This window comes from Nelumbo nucifera, chromosome 3 (genome assembly GCF_055504915.1).
Source record: "Nelumbo nucifera cultivar China Antique chromosome 3, China Antique-T2T, whole genome shotgun sequence".
Taxonomy (NCBI): Eukaryota; Viridiplantae; Streptophyta; class Magnoliopsida; order Proteales; family Nelumbonaceae; genus Nelumbo; species Nelumbo nucifera.
This window is the reverse complement of record NC_142651.1, coordinates 45032310-45052211: the sequence shown is the minus strand read 5'-3', so window position 1 is coordinate 45052211 and position 19902 is coordinate 45032310. Positions and strand designations below refer to the sequence as shown.

Here is a 19902-nt window from a genome sequence, read left to right as displayed (position 1 = left end):
AAATTAAAATTTTATGGATTATTAAACTCAATAAATAATTAATATTGTAAATTTCAAATAATGATATTATTTAAATAAATAAATAGTATTATAAATAACTAATTTCGGTTATATAAAATAATAATTATAGAAAATAACTTTCAAAAACACTAATATTTTTTAAGAATAATTTCAAAATCTTTATTTATATTTTTTATATATTTATATACACTAAAATTAAAATTTATTGAATTTTAATTAATTATTTATTACTTTTTATGAAAAAATAAATTTTTAATAATTATGTATAAATCTCGCTTTGTTTTCTTATTTAATATAAATTTTTCTATAATTATTGAAGATTAAACTACTGTTATTTAACTTTTAAATTTAATTTATTGTTCTTATTGTATTCATGTTGTAATTAATTGATTAAGTTTTATTAGAGAACAAACTTTTATTTGATATTACATTATTTATTGACTACTTTAATATATATTTTTTGTAATTATATTTTTATTAGATATTTATTGTATTTTCATTATCAATATATATTTCCATAATTGTGCATTTTTTATATAAATTTTCAATATTTATTGGAGATTAAACTATCATTATTTATTAGAGATTATACTTTTAATTTAGTTAAACTTAGGAGTATTCACGGGTTGGTTCAATTCGGTTGTATGCTGTTTGGCCAACTAAATCGACTTGGTCAGGGGAGTTGGTCACCCAAAACCAACTAACTATTAGTGAAAACTAGCCAACTTGGGTTGTATCGGTTTGGGTTGATTTTTTGTTTGGCTAGTGAGTTCAAAAGATTTAAACTTAAAAAAGTATAATTTAAAAAATTATATTGTCATTATTAAAAAATACGTTTAAAAAATTAAATTTATGATATACAATATTTTAGACTTAGAAATATTGGAATTTTTCCAATTTCACTTATTAAAAAACTTATATTAAAAATATAAAATATTATTATATCTATGGTCGGGTCATTCGGTTTTGGTCAATTTACAAATGGCCAAAGCTGATCTAACCTGATCAGATTGGAAAATTGTTGAAGTAAAGCAAATAGGAAATACTTGAAAACTTACCAAATTGGGTCAAGTTGGTCGGGTTAGTCAAATTCATCAATTTGATGAACAACCCTAATTGAAATTAATTATTGTTATTTTGTATTGTACAAATTTCTTAAAATAGTATATAAAATATAAAGGAATATCTATGATGTGGGAAAGATATGGTATCGGAAGAATTTTGACCAATCAAAATCCATTCATGAATTTTGATAAATAACACTTAATTGGCTACCACTTTATGATACTAGCTCATTGGTTAAAATTTTTTCAGATATCATATCGTTCCCATGTCATAGTCGAACCTAAAATAATTATTAATTATTTAAAAAGTTAAAAATACAAACACAATCTTATACTATTATGTGTTTCTATTGTTTGGTTTTAGCTTAACAAATATCATGCATTGTTTGGTTTTAGCCAAGTGGCACCACTTTCCCCCACATTCTCCTAAAGTGTCTCCAATTCCTATTTATCTCCTAAATTATCATTAACTCCTATTTATCTCTTAAATTATCTCTAATTGTCAATGATTATTAGAGATTAAACAACTATTATTTAACTTTTGAAATTTAATTTATCGTATTTATTGTATTATTGTTAAAAATTTATTTTTAGTGGTTATTTATTTATATAATTTATTGATTAATGTTTATTGGAGATTAAACTATTATTTGAGATTATACTATTTATTGATTTATTTAATATATTCTTAGTATTTATTGTATTTTTATAATTGCTGTAATTTTATTATAAATTTATTTTCAATAATTGTGTACTTTTGCTATAAATTTTCAATAATTATTAGAGATTAAACTATTAATTTAGATAAAATTATGAGTGTTCAATGATTGGTTCAGTTCAGTTGTAGGTTGTTTTGCCTACCAAATCGACTTGGTCAAGTTGGGAGTTTGTCACACAAAACTAACTAACCATTTGTGAAAACCCGCCAACTCGAATTCTATTGGATTGGTTCTATTTTCGGTTTGGTTGGTTTGTTCAAAAGATTTAAGATAAAAAATTAAATTTAAATTTTATAAATTATAATGGTATTATTACAAAATAAATTATAAAATAATTACATTTATGATATAAAATATTTTAGATTATGAAATATGGGAATTTTCCCACTTTCATATATTAAAAAAATAATATTTAAAATATAAAATATTAATATTAATATATATGGTCGGGTCAGTTCAGTTTTGGTTAGTTTACAAATGGCGAAACCAAAATTGACCTAACTTGATCGAGTTGGATAATTGTTGAACCCAATGCCAATCAGAAATATTAGAACACCGACCAACTCCGGTGTTCTATCAAATTGGTTATTAAAAAGTTAAAATATAAAACAACTATATAGTATATGTTTGGTTTTGTGTATGTTTATTGAAAATACACCAACACATTAGCGCTACGTATGAATTGGTGTTTATTGCATATGAAACCACTAGTTGGTTTCATTGTTTATCAAATAAACACTAATAAATTGAAACATTTTGATTGTATGTGTATGGTGCATTTGGGGAAACGTCAAATTCATATTTCCCCCGATGCATGGGCATTTCTTGAAATGAAATGTTGTTTTGACAAACTTTATTTGAGGTGGAAAGCAATTTTATGGAGTGTTACTTGAAACACCCATAAAACGTCAAACCAAACAAAAAAAAAGCAAAAAACATTTTAAGTAATGTTATTTAGATAAACATTTATCTTAAAAAGCGCCTATCAAAAACTCCCACAAAACCAAACATACACATACTCTTATATAGTTCTTGATGAGGGCGGATTTGGCCCTCCGATGACATTGTGACACATGGCACCTCAAAACAACTAGGTGACACCCGGAACCACTCAGGCAACAACTTGCCAAGTTGATGGTGTCCAACCTGGCGGCCTAGCCCAACACGACCTAGCGGCATGGCCCGGGCGTAGTCTGGCCCAGGCGCCAACCTGGTGACCTGCGAAACGTGCTCGCCGACAAATTCAGCATGCATACCCCACGATCCTTGGAGGTTGGCCCTCGTTCCGGAATATGGTCAACGTGCATGACAGTTACCTCCGAGGATCTCGGACCAGTTAGACACAACCTCCCGGAGGTCTCGGGGGCGGTACGTGAGCAAGGTCTATATAAAGGCACCAACCCTAATGACAGGGGGGCAAGTAAGCAAGTTTTAACTCTCAGATTTTGTGGTTTTTAGCTCACAGTCTACTATGAGAGTACTGGTTTAAGCATCGAAGTGACCTCACCGGGTTAGCCACCTTGGGTCATCTGACATTTGGTTCCTTGCAAGTCTCTAAAGAGCAACGAAGCTCATCATAGTCAGCTCGTCACCAGGCAGCTCGACACCTCACAGGCTGCCCTGCACGCAACACCTGGTCAATCTGGCGTTTCATAGGCTGCCCTGCACCTGGTTAGTCCAGTGCCTCACAGGCAGCTCGGCAACAAAAGTTCTCCACTTCGACTTTTGAGTCATCAACCACTTGGAAGCAAACCAAATGACGAGGTACTTAGCACAAAAAATTGGCCATCACCAAAAATTGGTCCATCAATTGGCGCCGTCTGTGGGAAATGCTACAAAAAACTAAGTTTTCATCATCTAAAAGGCTAAGTCCTCTTCTTATAGAAAGCTAAGTCCTTACTTTTTATAAACTAAAACTCTCGCTTTATACATTCCATTTTTTACGAACTCAAAGACTATGCAGGAAGTTGATAGTTAACAAACTAAAAAGTTCTACCAACTTTATTTCAACTCGAATAAAACCTCATTAGTCCTCTTCACGAGGTCCCCTTTACAAAGATGAGCTCTTCATTGTTTCCGCGGGAGTTGGCAGCCAACAGACTGCATGGACGCCCTTGCTGGTCGAGCTCCTAGTAGCTTCTTGTCGGAGTGGGTGAACGGCGTCACGAGGCTGATGTAGTGCAGCCATAGCACTAAAGTACCAAACTGGTGAAGACCTTGATACCACATAAGACCCAGTCGCCTCTTCAGCATGGGAAAAATCAAGGAGGGTGGACTACGAGTCGCTCCTAGAGCCTAAGGGCTAAAATACCACATAAGACCCAGTCGCCTCTTCAGCATTGGCAAGATCAATGAGAGTGGACTACGAGTCGCTCCCAGAGCCTAAGGGTCAAAATACCGAACTAACGAAAACCTCCTCACCATATAAGACCCAGTCGCCTCTTCGGCATGGGCAAAATCACGGAGCAGACTGCAAGTCGCTCCCAGAAGCCTAAGGAATTGAATTGACGCTTACAGCTCATCAAATTATTCATTGCGGGCCAAAAGGAGAAATATACTCCCTTCGTCGAGTTACTTTCAGCTCGGGAGTGGGGGGCAAATGATGAAGGCGGATTTGGCCCTCCAATGACATTGTGACACATGGCACCTCAGAACAACTAGGTGACACGCAAAACCACTCAGGCAACAACTTTCCATGTTGATGGTGTCCAACTTGGCGGCCTAGCACAGGCGCCAACCTGGCGACCTGCGAGACGTGCTCGCCAACAAATTCGGCATGCATACCCCACGATCCTTGGAGGTTGGCCCTCTTTCCGGAAGATGGTCAATGTTCATGGCAGTTACCTCCGAGGATTTCGGACCAGTTAGACACGACCTTCCGAAGATCTCGGGAGCGGTACGTGAGCAAGGCCTATATAAAGGCACCAACCCCAATGATAGGGGGGGCAAGTAAGTAAGTTTTAGATCTCAAACTTTGTGATTTTTAGCTCGCAGTCTACTGTGAGAGTATTGACTTAAGCATCAGAGCAACCTCTTTGGGTTAGCCACCCCGGGTCCTCTGACATTTGGTTCCTTGTAAGTCTCTAAAGAGCAACGAAACTCATCATAGTTAGCTCATCACCTCACATGCAGCCCTGTACCTGGTCAGCCCGGCGCCTCACAGGCAGCCCTGCACCTGGTCAGCTTGGCGCCTCACAGGTAGCTTGCCACCTGGTCAACCCAACACCTCACAGGCAGCTCGACACCTAGGTAGCTCGGCATCTCACAAGCAGCTCGACACCTCATAGTCAGCTCGCCACCTAGTTAACCCAACACCTCACAGGTAGCTCGACACCTAGGTAGCTCAGCATCTCACAGACAGCTTGACACCTCACAGGTAATTCAACACCTGGTTTGCCCAACTCGAATCAGCTCAGCTGCAAAAATTCTCCACTTCGGCATCTGAGTCATCAGCCATTTAGAAGCAGACCAAATGATGAGGTACTTAACACAAAAAATCGATCCATCGGTTATATTGTCTAACTTTAACTTAACAAAGCTTATGCATCACACGGGTTCCTACTAGTTCTTCAAATGTAGGAAAATCAATAAAGAGAAGTAGGAAATCTAATCTAATTCGGAGTTCCCACCATCCTCTTTCCATTGCCAAAAGCCCAAAAGGAAAAGCAACATATACCCTATCTTTTCCATTTAACTTTGCTCAAAGTCATATTGGTTTTTGTTATCTCTATTTTTTTTGTTACCTTTTAAGGAAAAATATTCATTCTCTTTGCCAACTGTAATATGACGTTATTCTTTCAGTCTATATTCTTCATATTGCGATTCTTTCGGTATCTACATCAGCCATTATCATCCACCACCTATGACCTCAATATTGCCTACCATTTGATAAGAGAGAATAGCCATGGGCCGATAATAGATGGTCTGGATGGTTCAACCATTCGGTTCGATTAAAAGGCAAATAAGAAATTAGGAATTGCCTTGACTCATGATTGGATCGGCTGCCCACAGAATACGATCCAGAGCCATCCCATCCGTGCACTGGGAACATTTATCGTGTTTGTCATGGAGAGATATTACCAATGCACGGAGGGGATGGGCTGGGGAGCACGTCCCACAGACTCCCCACAGTCCATCTCCCGTGCATTGTGGGGAGCCCATAACCCCACGAGGGTATCGAACGTTCAATCAGAATTTTTTTTTTTTCAACCAAGGGCATCACTATCAAACGACGAGCGTCACAACACAAAACATCCTGCGAATCCGCGATTCTCCTCCAAGGCTCCAAAGGAATTAAAGAAAGTATAATATTTCGTATTCATTTCCCCCCAAAAGTTTCTTCTAGAAATTCTCTGGCAATTCCGAAATTCCGCTACAAACCGGTGGCATTTTACTTCCGCGTAGCTTACTTTTCCCCTAATCTCATACATTCGAGGAGCCCAGGATTTCAACTAGGGACTGTGATTTTGGGAGACACCAAGGCAGAGTTTACTGGCTGAAAACATATAAAAGAGAAGGGGGGAAAACCCATTTCAAAGTCGTTTCTTCTCTCTGCTTCATTTTGAAGCTCGGTTCGGCCTTGACTCTTGAAGCCGAGGATTTAGGGTTTACGAGGGTTTCTAGGGTTTTTAAGCTCTATTCGGTTTTGTTCGGGACTGTGTTGGAGTTTGAGGTTCGTATTCAGTCATGGCCGCGGAGAAACTTAGGGATTTGAGCCAGCCGATCGATGTACCATTGTTGGACGCCACAGTTGCGGCGTTCTATGGGACGGGATCCGAGAAGGAGGTAAGCAGTCTAATTTGGCTCGGCGTTTTGATCGCTGTTTGATGGAGTTCGTTATTTCTATTCGTTTTTGTGATGTTAGTTTCGTGGTAATGACGAAGTGGAACGAGGAATTGTGTGCGTGTGTGTGTTTTAAATGTTTGTATTAGGGTGATTTTTGTCGCTTGGGTTCTACCGTTAGCTGGAAAAATTTAATTTTTACTCACTGAAAACATCTGGAATGTTTATTGTGTCGTCCCGTTCTTCGAGTTTCTGGAGTTTTTCCGGACCATCTATTACTTTGGGCTTTTTTTTTGAATTTTTGGTGGATTTGATTCTAGTTTGGAACGAAAGAATAAAGAAGAAAAGAAAATAGGTTCTTTAGTTGATGTTATGGGCATACATTTTCTACTATTTTCTTGTTATAGTTCTATTGCCTACACTAGAGTGAGTTAAAGTCATGGCATAATGCCAAAGTCTGTTACCATAAGCTCACGCATTTTTTCCCTGTTTAGTCATACAGGATTTGATTGGTATTAAATTTCCCCCTTTTAACTCATGGTCAATTTGGAGTGAGTTTCAGTTGTTGTATTAACCTTTCCACATCATTCCATTTCTCATTCTGTTCCCCTTGTTACGTGTTACTAGTGTTCCTAACTAGTGCCTAGCATGGAGGCGTCTTTGGTGGCATTTTCCCGCTTTCCCTCCAATGTGATTTTTTTTTCCATTTCCCTTACCATCTGCTTTTTATCTCACCCTCTTCTTTGGTGATGTAGAGAACGGCTGCGGATCAGATATTGCGGGATTTACAGAAGAACCCAGATATGTGGCTGCAAGTAGTTCACATTCTACAGAAGTCACAGAACTTGAACACCAAGTTCTTTGCTCTTCAGGTTAGTTTATTACGTCCAGTATTTGTTATATGGATTTTTTCATGTTTGAGACATCTGCTGGAACTGAAAAACTTCCATAGATTAAGGGGGAGTGATGGTGGTGGTATCTATGTAAAGGAATATTTTCTGAGTCCGAAGCACATTTTACTGGAACAATTTTTTTTTTTTGAAAAGTAAAATAAAAAATTCATTAAAAGGAAAAAGAGTATTCCACATTAACATCACCACACTAACATCAACAAGAACAAAAACTACCCAACTTTATCCACGTTACAAAATTGAAAACCCAACCCCTCCCATAAAACTTTCTGGAACTATGATAAGATATGCCCCTTCTAAAACATTGGAATTGGGTCAGTAAATTGTTTAGAGAAACATATTGCTTACTAGCACTGTCTGTTCTTAATTGGATGAGGAAATCTATTCTATCTTCCTTAGAATAATGCTTTATGTATTAGGATTGTGGTGAAATTTGGATGGCCTTTAGAGTATTCCATGCAAAATTAGATGATATCAGCATCATCATAAGTCTTATAATGAACATTCCGGAAAGATAAAAGAGTCATTGAATAAAGTTGTGTACCTCATCTTATATCTATGAATGAAGAACACATCTCCTTGATTGGCGATCTTTCCAAAAAAAAAGAACTCCTTGATTGACGAACATGATTTTGTTGGTTAAGTGTTGGTGGGCTTATTTTATCTTTTATGTTCAAGTTCTTTAGTCTGTTATGGGCCTTTAGTTATTGGCCCTAAACCTGTTTTATTTTATTTTATTATGCCTAGGTGTCCCATCACTAATCAGGGGCATTCTAGTATTTCCAGTAACATCTTATTGTGAATATATATTATAGCTTCTAGGGCCAGTTGAGAACACATTGCCACCCACTCTCAAGCTTCTTCTCTTCTTCTTCCTCTTCTACTGCTGTACTTCAGCAAACATGGTATCGGAGTCACTTTGACTAAGTGGTCTACTGTTCAATCCTCGTTACCCCCATTATAATTAATTAAGTTTCAGCACAAGGTATGGGTGGGCTTGTGCTTGTTCACGCTTCAAGCCCAATGGGCTTTTGTGTGAGGGGGTGTGTTAGAGAATATCAATCTATTTAAGGACCTCACCTAACAACTTAAGCTTTGTTCCCTTATTCTCTCCCTCATCTATCTTCTATTTTTTCTTTTTTCTTATCTCTGTTACCATGAAGAAGCCCTAGGACTGAACGTAGACAACAGAAAAGTCTGTGTCTAGGGTTCTCTTGGGTGTAGGGCCCTAGGAGAGGTTTTTCTTAGCAGTTTATGCCCTACTAGTGGTTATGCAGCAGTTAGTAGCCATTCTGTTACTAGACAAACATGAGTAGAGCAGATCTAGGAAGAAGGACTGAGTGGATAGTCCTAGTTGTTGTCTGGGAGTTAGGATAGATCGCAGGGGGTGGTCACAACCCAAGTTTGACATCCAGAAGTGGTGTTTTCTGACCATATAAGCTGCTCTCAACCCAGAACTAGTTACAAAGAGTGCTTTAGGCCAGTTACAGAGGGTGTTTTCAGCCTAGTAACAACTCTAGTAAGTCTGAAATCTTGTTCCTCTCGTTGAGATTACAGTTGTGGTTACTGTAAGAGGAAAAATATGTCTTCAATATCAGGAGAAGTGACCTTTAAGGACAATAGGACTGGTGGGAGGTCTTCGAACCTGGAAAACCCAAATCTGCGTAACTTGTAGATCACTAGTGTGTTAGATGAATACAATTTCAGAGAATGGTCTGTTTCAGCCAAGCTTTTCATTACTTCCCGGCGACATGGGTTATCTAGATGGACAAAAGCAGGAGCTTATGCAACTTTAGAAGGACTATGGGAAGAACTAGACCGCCACGTTGTACTTGATTGGGAAAATACAAGAGATAAGGAGAGGCATGATAAACAAATTGAAGAAGGCTGAGCTTTTAAGTTCTTGGCTGGCCTAGACCCGATGTATGAGAGCATAAGATCCCAAATTTTGGGAAGGGATGAACTACTAAATTTACATCATGTCTACTATCTTGTAAGGAATGAAGAGGTTAGAAGGAAAGAGGTGCAAGTTGACATCCAAGTATAGCTTGTTGAGCATCCAACCTTGATTTCCTCAACCCAAAAGGGGGGCAAACATTCAGACAAGAGGCATCTCAAGTGCTGTCATTGTGGAGGTGACAGGCATTTGAAAGAGATTTGCTGGATTCTTTATCCTCACATGAAATCGGATGCATTAAGGAAAGACAAGAATCCTCAGAAGAGTCAAAATGCTTGTGGAAATGTTGTCATAAGTAATAATGGTGAAAGCCCAAAGAACACACCTACAGTTGCATCTCTAATGGGACAGATCGCTAATTCCCACACATCAAGGTTTTTTGATTTCATTGTTGATGAGGTAGAAATCCTTAGCTGAGCCATGGTTCGTTTAAGGAACAATTCCTTTGCTTCCACCTCTCTTGCTAAATCAGGTATCGTCTTTTCTCATAGTGTGACTAGCCTTATAGTGTCTAATTCTTGAATTATTGATTCTGGTGCTATTGACCACATGGCACACATGACTCTGGAGGTCTCTATCATTTTGATGCAGACATCGGTTCAGCTTTACAATCATATGCTTTTAGTGGTCGAGATAATGAGGAGTTAGTAGCTAGGTTACATTTGTGGCATGCTAGACTAGGTCATTTACCTTTTTCTTCAATGCAAAGATTGTTTCCTGAGTTGTTCAAGTGTGTTTTGAGTCAGTTTTATTTGTGAAGTGTGTTAATTATCAAAACAATGTAGAACTCTTTATCCAATTTCTAGTAATGAATTTCAAGATCATTTTGATTTAGTTCATTTTGATGTATAGAACCCTTCACCTCTTATTTCTATAGATGGCTTTTGTTACTTCATTAGTTTTATTGATCACTATTCATGATACACATGGATCTGCTTGTTAAAAGGGCGTGATGAAGTACCACAGATAACCATGGCATTTTGTAAAATGATTGAAACTTAATTTGGTAAAAAATTAAGCAATTCCGTTTAGATAATGTTGCTGAATATTTTGAAAGCTCCTTGAATCTGTTCATGGAGGATGCAAGCATGTTACATCAGTCATCTTGTGCTAGTACCCCTCAACAGAATGGGGTTGCTTAGCGCAAAAATAGACATTTATTGGAGACAGTTTGAGCCTTACTATTTTAGCACATTGTTCCCAATCACTATTGGTCTCAAGCAGTTCTTACAACATCGTATCTGATAAATCGAATGCCATCTAGGGTGTTGGGTATGAGAGCTCATTTCTCTGTCCTTTGTCATAACCTTCCAGATTTCTCTCTTCCTTCTAGAGTCTTTGGCTACGTGTGTTTTGTTCATGTCAAGGATCCTAAGAAGACTAAGTTGGATCTTAGGGCTACAAAAGGGGTTTTTCTAGGGTATTCTCCCACACAAAAAGGTTATAAGTGCTATGATCCTGTTACCAAGAAAAAATGTCATCAAGGATTTGGTGTTTTTTGAGTCTCACTCCTATTTTTTGTTCTCCATGAATCCTCTTCAAGGGGAAACTAGTAGGATGGAAGATGATTCTTCTTCTCTCTCCTTTGTGCCTCTTTCAGCTTCGGGTCTTTCATCTTCTCATGACCCTCACAGTTTTAGCTGTTTGGGTGAATCTAGTGAGGCTCCTATTGAACTTGTTACTTCTCCTGATTGCGCAGGTGAATCCGGTGGGACTCCCATTGAACCTGTTACTGCTCCTGACTGCGCAGGTGAATCTAGTGGGACTCCCACTGAACCTGTTACTGCTTCTGATGTTGAGGGTGTGACTAATAACACTAATAGACAACAAAAAGATATGAGAATTCCCTATAGAAGAAGGAAAAAAGATCCTCCAACTTATGACAACAACCAATCGGACTCAGATCAATATGTTTCAATGGTTCCAGGCAATGTTTTAAAATGCGGAGGCGTGACGCGAGATGTTCCACTACCTAGAGGCGTGAGGTGTAGTTTAGAACGCAAGAGGCATAAGCCTCCCCAACACAAGGAGGCGTAAGTCTCCTTAAGAGGAGGGGGGTTAGGAGGAGGATGAAGAGGAAGGGGGATCTCATTTTTTCTTTATTTTTAATAAAAATCTTTTATATTAAGAATAACAAAAATACATAACATTAGTTGAAAGGGGGATGGAGGTGAAGATAAGGCATGATGTGAGTCCACCTAGACAATTTCGAATTGGTACACTTTAGGAAGTAATAAGAATCCCAGTAGCGGGATACTAGGAACTTTAAGTTCCTCTTAGGAACCAAAGCTTAATGATCTACAATAGAGAGGAATATTCCATGTAAGAAAATTATGGCTAAAATCCTGGCCACAAGATTAGGGAATGTTATGGACTCTCCTGTTTTGGTTTATCAAGGAGCTTTTGTCCACAATAAACACATTCAGAATCAGGATGGAGTTCTAATAGCCAATTAGCTCATTGATCCAAGGAGGAAAAGTGGAAGAAGTGGTCTGGTGCGCAAAATAGACCTAGAGAAAGCCTATGATCATGTCAATTGGGCTTTCCTAGATTATATGTTTGCAAGGATGCATTTTGGGTCTAAACGGAGAAACTGGACAAAGGTTTGTATCGCTACACCAAGATTCTTGATCCTAATAAATGGGCGTGCTAGAGGCAACTTCAAGAGTCCTAGAGGTTTATGGCAAGGTGGCCTTTGTCACCTTTGCCTTTTTCTCTTAGTTTTGGAGGGGCTAAGCAAGCTGATAGAAAGAGCTTGTGATCTGGGTTTTCTGGAAGGTTTTGAAGTCAGCAGCAATGACACTAAAATTCCAATCTTGCAATATGCAGATGACACTTTTTTTTGATGAGTAGCAGATGATACTCTGTTCTTCTACAATGCTTTTTCGAATCAGGTACTTAAAATATCCTCTTTTTTGTTTGAAATAGTTTCTGGATTGAAAGTCAATCTCTCCAAAAGCGAAATGATGGCATTTGGGGAGGTAAGTAATACTCATGAGTGGGCTGATTTTCCGGGATGCAAAGTTGGCAGCCTTATTTTGAAGCATTTGGGTCTGCCCCTTGGTGCAAAATGTACTTCAAAAGCCATATGGGACCCAATACTAGAGAGGATGGATAAGAAGTTGGCAGCTTGGAAAGCCAAGTACCTTTCAAAAGGGGGAAAAGTGACACTTATCAAAAGTGTATTGGCAACCCTCTTTGCGTATTCCATGTCTATGTACCATATCCCAGCAGAAGTAGTGGGAAGAGTAGAAAAGAAGATGAGAGATTTTTTATTGCTTGGGTGGAAAGATTTTTCAAACTACTTGGTAAATTGGGATCAGGTTTGTAAGCCTCTATCGCATGGGGAACTTGGAATATGAATAGTAAGATTTTAATGCTGCCCTTATGGGTAGGTGGTGTTCGAGGTTTTCAGAGGAGCCCGACAACTTATGGAGGAAGGTTATAGGCTTATAGCACAGAGCAGTACGAGGTCAGAAGCAACAGTTGGGATGCAGAAGCTTCCATTTTGTCATATGACTGTGGGGTGTGGAGGGGAATTTCCAAAATCTTCACTCAGTTCTGTAAAGGTCTAAGATACAAGTTGGGAGATGGTAGATGGATGCAGTTCTGGATCGATCCCTGGTGTGGTGACAGAACTCAGACTCATTTTTTAGCCCTATTTAGTTTGGCAGAAAATAAAGACGTGGTGATGGCTGGGTCCTTTGTGGTGGATGACTGGATGGTAATAGTTTCTACTGGTGTCCTTTCAGAGGAGTTTGACTGGGAACTTGAAGTGGTTTTAGATTTGCTGGCCTGGCTTCAGAACCAACACCCAAATCTGGAGTCTCATAATTCAATAGTCTGGAGTTTGAACTCATCAGGTGTTTTCACTGTTAGGTCCTTCTGTTTGACCTGGTGTCTGAACCCTAGGAGTTTTTTCCTATCCAAGCAATTTGAGGGTCTGCCGCTTCATCAAAAGTTTTTTGCTTAGGACCTTGGGTAACATCCTTGAAAAAGTGCCTTGCTAAAGATATGCTTTGGAAGAAGGGTTTCAACATTACAGACCTTTTGTGTTCTTTTTGTAATTGAGAGGTATAAACCTCTAACCATCTTTTCTTGTACTGTAACTTCAGTGGAGCTGTGTCAAGGCAGTAGATCTGAATTGGTGCTTTCCCAAATCAGTGAAATCAGTTTTTGAAGAATGGCATGTTGCTGGTATGACAAAGAAAGGGAGTTTTCTGGTCGACCATTCCCTCACCAATCTTTTGGGCTATTTGGTATGAGAGAAATTGCAGATTTTTTGAGCAGAAAGCTTCAACGGAAGCAGTAGTCATTAACATGGCTGTTGGACTTCGTAGAGATTGGCTGTCTATTCGTAATCAATGTTTTGAAAATTGTAATTGTATAATTAATTGTGAAGAAAGTTGAATCGAAGCGAATCATGAATTGTGTCTTAAATTGTAAGATTATTTCTATCTTTACAAACTTGCCAAAAAAATAAATATAGATATTAAAAGGCTAAAAATATATAGGAAAGCAACTTTACCCTATTTTTAATCTATGTCTACCATATATTTACCTAAAAGAATAGAATTTACCACTTATAATATAGAACCTAAGATGACATAATCAAGTTTGACTTGAAAGTTAAACAAATCCACATACAATGGCTCTTTAACCTACATATGATGGAAAATAAATTCATTTCTAGTCTTAAATAACATAATAAATCATTTTCTAGTAAGGTCTAAAACTCGCTAAGCAAGCAAACCTTCAAAATTTGGAGGTTGAAGGGGATTCAAAACTGTTTTTCTCTTGGACTGCCACAAGGTGTATTCCCTGGACTTATAGACATACCCTGAGAGAAATAGTAAGCCTGGCAAGGGAACTCAATGTTTCTTTCACTTGGATCAGAAGGGCAGCAAATGGAATGGCTGACTCATTAGCCAAGCAGGGGGTCCATAGGCAGAGGTTGTTTTGGGCACTATTGTGATTTGTGTTTTTGTTGTTATCTTGATTGCATTGTAATTCAGTACCTGTTTTCACTCATTAATAAAATCGATCATTCTTTGCTGATAAAAAAATCATTTTCTAGTAAGGGATCGAAAAAGGTCTCCCTTGGTAAAACTAAATATAAACAAAAAAATGACAAAGTAGAGAACTAGTTCTTAATTGAATTTATTTGAAACACAGTGGATTGTAGAAACCACAAGATTCATGAATCAAATCATAGGAAGGATTCACACATAAGATTCGAATCAAAGCCCTTGGGATTTGGGATTCATGATTCAAATCGTTAATCGTATCATAAATTGTAAGATTTTGACAACACTGTTCATAATACTTTAAAGGATGATTCTTTGGATGTTTCTTTTTTTGCTGTTGTAGCTCTTTTGAGGTCCTTTTTCTTGGCATGTACTTTTTCAGCAATTCATTGTACAATGGACCATATACTTTTTGAGTTAATACGTTATAATTTACCTTTCTTCAAAAAAAAACCCTCTTGTAAGAAAACTCCAAATTGAAACTAGAGTTCACCTTCCATTTACTGGATATACTACCTTTAAAGCTCATGCCGCCATTATGAATGCCTTAATCAAGTTCTTAGCTGGATGCTGTTGCTCTTGTGTGCCAGATATCTGAGCCACATGATAATCACAAAAGGATTTTGATTCAAGAATTTCTCAGTGTTTTATAAGGCGTGGGAGGCCTTGCGTGTCTCCACGTGAGGTACTTCCATAACACACGGAGGCACAGTAGAGAAGTGTTGGAGCACATGGGGCATATGCCTCTTGTATAAAGACATTTATAGAGGTGTATGCCTCGGTTGAGGTGCATGCCTCGGTTGAGGTGCATGCCTCGGTTGAGGTGCATATCCTTGTAACACTTTATGCAGAAGGTACATGCGTCAGATGCTTATGATTTTACAATACTTATTTGGATCTGTTTTTGGTTTTTAATTTATAATTAGTGGGGGCACAATTATATCATGGTCCCTGCGATATGTTATTATGTTTTTCATTTGTAAGGGAGGGGAATAACCCTCCATTTGATTATTCGCAAGAGCCTGGAAGAGAAAACGAAAGAGTGACTCAAGTTAGGGCTACAATGCACAAGTTGTTAATTATTATTATTTTTTTATTTTTTCCTTTTCTTCTATAGTCGAATCTGTTCTTGGACAACGACATGGCAGTGCCTTGAACGGTTTGGCTGACCTCCTCCTCCTCCCCCCTCCCCCCTCCCCCCTCCCCCCTAATTTTCGAAGACCAAAGACTACTCCCTGCTGTCCACTGCTTTGCTGTCTTTGAAATCTAAAGTTCCAAACAGAAAACCAGCAGCTACAGATATGTGGCTTTGGGCTTCAGCCTTCAGATGCTTCTAGCATATTCTTTACTGTTAGTTTTTTTTTTTTTAAATAAATAATGTTATTCGTTTTAATTTACCAATTTAGTTACTTTAGTACCAGTTTGTTTATTTGCTTCCTGTTAGTATCTATTGTGAATTTGTAGATTGCTATTAGTATCACTTGTTAATTTAAAGCTTTAAAACTTTCTGTTAATTTGAAGTTTAAATTAAACTTTGAAATTTAGTATCAGTTTTATTTGTTGCTATTTGTTACTATTTCAAATTTTCAAGCTTGCTGAATTGTTAATTTGTTATTTGTTAAATTGAACTCAAGTATCGATTCTATTGAGTAGTGAGAAAAAGAGGCACAAGAGAAGATACCCTTAGGGTGTGGGGCCCAAACTCTTCTATCCGGTCTAGACTCTCGAAGGTTCCAAGTGTACTTTGTCCAGGCTTTGTGAAAGGTTAACCATAGACTCAAAGTCATCATCTCTTAAAGTTTTGTGAAAGCTAATCTTCCAATTGTGACCTGGAGGAACTACAGGAGGGGTATAAAGTTTGACTGTAACACCTTTTTAATTTTTAATCAAGGAAGTGGTGTACAATGAAGGAAAGGGATCTTTGACGGGAAAGTTGCCTAGCCAAGTATCTTCCTAGAACCGGATAATGTCTGCTGAGCACATTATAAAGCTGAGCAATTGGGGAAGGATACTATGAATCACCTTCCAAGGTGAGGCCAAATGAGCCCAGTTAGGTAGACCTGTGTTCCAACCATTGCTCGACCTGTTGTGATTACCAGTCACTACTTCATGCTATAACCCCACTCTCTCTCTAAGGGCTATCTCCAGAACCACTTCTCTAGATGTGCTATATTCTTCTTATCCACATCTCACCCTCTTTTTCACTCCTACACAACCTCCCATTTGATCAAATAGTTTTTCTTTCCTTTCATAGTTCTCATAAGAAATCCAACGTAACTTCTCTATCTTCTTTGTCTCCTTTTGCGATATTCTAAAAACTGAAAGATAATACTCTGTTAAGTTAGCAAGCATGGATTTTATGAAAGTGATTCGATCTACCAATGAAATATAGTTCCTTTTCCACACTACTAACCTCTTTGTAGTTTCCACACCTTTGTAGGTAGGGTTCCAAAACCTGCTATCCTTAGGGTTTGCACCTTGAGGGAGACCCGAGTAGGTCAAAGGCCAAATAATGGCATTATTTATCCTTATTGGCAGGCAGCAATTGACTCTAACTCCTCTTCCTCCAAATTTATCCCTGCAAAGCAACATTTTCTCCCAATTGATTTTTAAGTTTGAAACCCTTTTGAATCTCTTAACCAACCCTTTCAAGTTTCTCACCTCCCTAAGATCATTTCTTTCACGAAAGATTATTAAGTCATGTGCAAATTGAAGGCGTGTAACTGTAATGCTATTCTTTTAGATTAAGCTTTGTATGTTCTTTTGTTTTCTTATCAAAGGTAGCATCTAACTTCATTCAGGTGTGTGTCTTGTACCTGAGTCTCTAGGAACCCATTGTACTTCTCACTTTGACTCTGGATTTATCATGCTTCATCCACATTTCCATGATGGATACTAGACTGTCCTTTCAGAAAGTACTTCCGGCTACAACATTGAGAAAACACGTGTGATTATTGTTCATGTAAAGGTGTTTCTGGTTTTGAACAGTTGACATGCTTGTATGTTACAGGTTCTAGAAGGTGTTATCAAGTACCGGTGGAATGTTTTGCCTGCAGAACAACGAGATGGAATGAAAAATTATATATCAGAAGTCATTGTACAGGTATATGTTACATCATTATGGTTTTATAAATCTATAAAATCTGCAGTTATTATTTATATATATATATATATATATATATATGATATGCTATTCTAATTTCTTTGTGTTGCTGCTGTTGTTTTGTTTGTTTTATATAGCTTTCAAGTAATGAAGCATCTTTTCGGCAGGAAAGGCTTTATGTCAATAAACTCAATATTATATTGGTCCAGGTAATACCTAATCCATGTATTACTTTTAAATCTTTACAAAATTTTGCTCATTTTCCTGTCTTAATTTTTTAATGTTTTCCAATAGGTTGAGTTGTGCAATAGGGTTTAAGGATGCCTAGCAGTTTATAATTCTGTATCTTCATAACATGTTGTCAATGTCAATGACTTTGTTAGGCCTTCAAAATTGATGACAACTTTTATATGGATTGCTAAGAATTAGTCACTGTTTTTTTATATCTGCCATTTGCAAACACAGATTCTGAAGCATGAGTGGCCAGCCAGATGGAGAAGTTTTATTCCTGATCTTGTTGCAGCGGCAAAAACTAGTGAAACAATATGTGAGAACTGCATGGCTATATTGAAGGTAATTTCCATTTCCCCATCCCTTCCCTCTTCTTGTATCAATATGTAGTTTAATGCATATGGAAGGTAACTGAAACCATTACTTGACAGCTTCTCAGTGAAGAGGTATTTGATTTTTCAAGAGGGGAAATGACTCAGCAGAAGATTAAGGAGCTTAAGCAGTCATTAAATAGGTAAATATTTGATGTGCTGATGCTTGCTTTATAGTAGGTTCTGTTGAGGCCTTGCCTCTACTGTTGGTGGAAAGAGGCTAGGAGGTGTAATTGGAAGTAATCTTCTGATCTTTTTTGTTTACTTGAAAATGCTTATTCCATATCCTTGTACAAGCTTAGTTTGGAAATGGAAAACTTTGTCACTCCAGAAGCAGGATGCCATGATTCTGGTCCTATTTGTTAATTTGGTATTTTGGTGATTGCTTTACATGAAGCTTGTGGAAATTATCATTTTGACATTTTGTTTTCTTGGAAAAGGTTCTTTATTAAGTAGAAGATACAAGAGCCATCATATTTCACCTTAGTGGGTTCATAAGTTGTCAAATCCTTGAGGCTAGTACACTCACGTATTGTTGGCTCTATGAAAACTAACTGTTATAAAATAATAAAAGTTCACCTAAGGATAAAGAAGTAATGAAAGCCTTACCTTTCCGCATTCAGCTACAGTGCTAAGATCATACCCTCTTCCCCCTCTTCCGCCAAAAGCAAGGACTCATGACAATAACAAGTATTTTTTTTGGGGGGGGGGGTTGGTTTTCAACCATATTATAGTCTTGAGTGGAATATTCCCAACTTCTATAATTGAGTGAGAACACTAATCACCCTATAAGTTTTCATGATTTACAGTTGAATCTTCTCCCTAATTTCTTTATAATTTGAAATTGGTATTATGAAAACTTTAGCATCCATGGGATCTGCTCATGGCAGGTGGACACCTCCCCCAGATGTGGTAAGCCTTTTTGACCCAAGCTTTTTTAGGCAACCATAGAGGCATGGAAGACCTATATGGAGAGCCACAAGAGCAACTATACGGCTATACCCTGGTCAATCTAGGAAGAAAGAAATAATAGGGTCTTTAAAGGAGTGGAGGAATCCAAGGAGGAAATTATAGAAAGAATAACCATTATGACTATCCACTGGTTGTAAACTTTGGACTTGTTTAAAAAATTCTCAACTGAGGGCATATTTAGGAATTGGGAGTGGTGGCGGTTACAACATCCACAAAACCTATTGTGCAGGAACTGTGGTCCCCACTAACACAACAAAGAATAAAGTTGAACTTTGATGGGATCTCTAGAGGTAACCTGGGCCCTTCAGGTATAAGGGGAGTATTTAGAGATGGAGATGGGAGAATTGTCATTGTGTTTTTTGGGCCAATAGGGGTGGGGGACTCATTGAGAGTGGAGGTGATGACTTTGCTTCAAGGTGTAAGATATGCCAAACATTTGGGGTTACACCAAGTTGAGATAGAAGGAGACTCTAAATTGTTAATTGATTGGCTGCAACCAGGCAAGTTGGGAGCATGGATTTTTGGACAGCCCATAAGGGAAATCCTCAATATAACAAGGGACATTGGTGCTTGCATCAAGTGGACAAGAAGATCAGCTATTGGTCTAGCTCATACTTTAGCCAAACAAGGGACTGTGAGGGAAAGCTTGTTCTGGGGAGTTTTGTAATTCAGATTACTTGGGCTCAACACTAGGGCTGTACATGGGTCGATTTGGTTCAGCTGCATACAATTTGTTCAACCGAA

General features: G+C 37.9%; 1 protein-coding gene across 1 annotated transcript in view; it reads left to right on the top strand.

The window, feature by feature from the left end:
• The first annotated feature begins 6229 nt into the window (after nt 1–6229).
• Nucleotides 6230–19902, top strand: part of LOC104611416 (protein EXPORTIN 1A) — a 38207-nt gene continuing 24534 nt past the window's right edge. The window contains exons 1-6 of the mRNA XM_010278433.3: nt 6230–6589; nt 7342–7458; nt 17492–17584; nt 17722–17793; nt 18050–18157; nt 18247–18329. Of these exons, the coding sequence (XP_010276735.1) occupies nt 6491–6589; nt 7342–7458; nt 17492–17584; nt 17722–17793; nt 18050–18157; nt 18247–18329 (572 nt within the window). The 5' untranslated portion in view covers nt 6230–6490. The remainder of the gene's footprint in view (nt 6590–7341; nt 7459–17491; nt 17585–17721; nt 17794–18049; nt 18158–18246; nt 18330–19902) is intronic.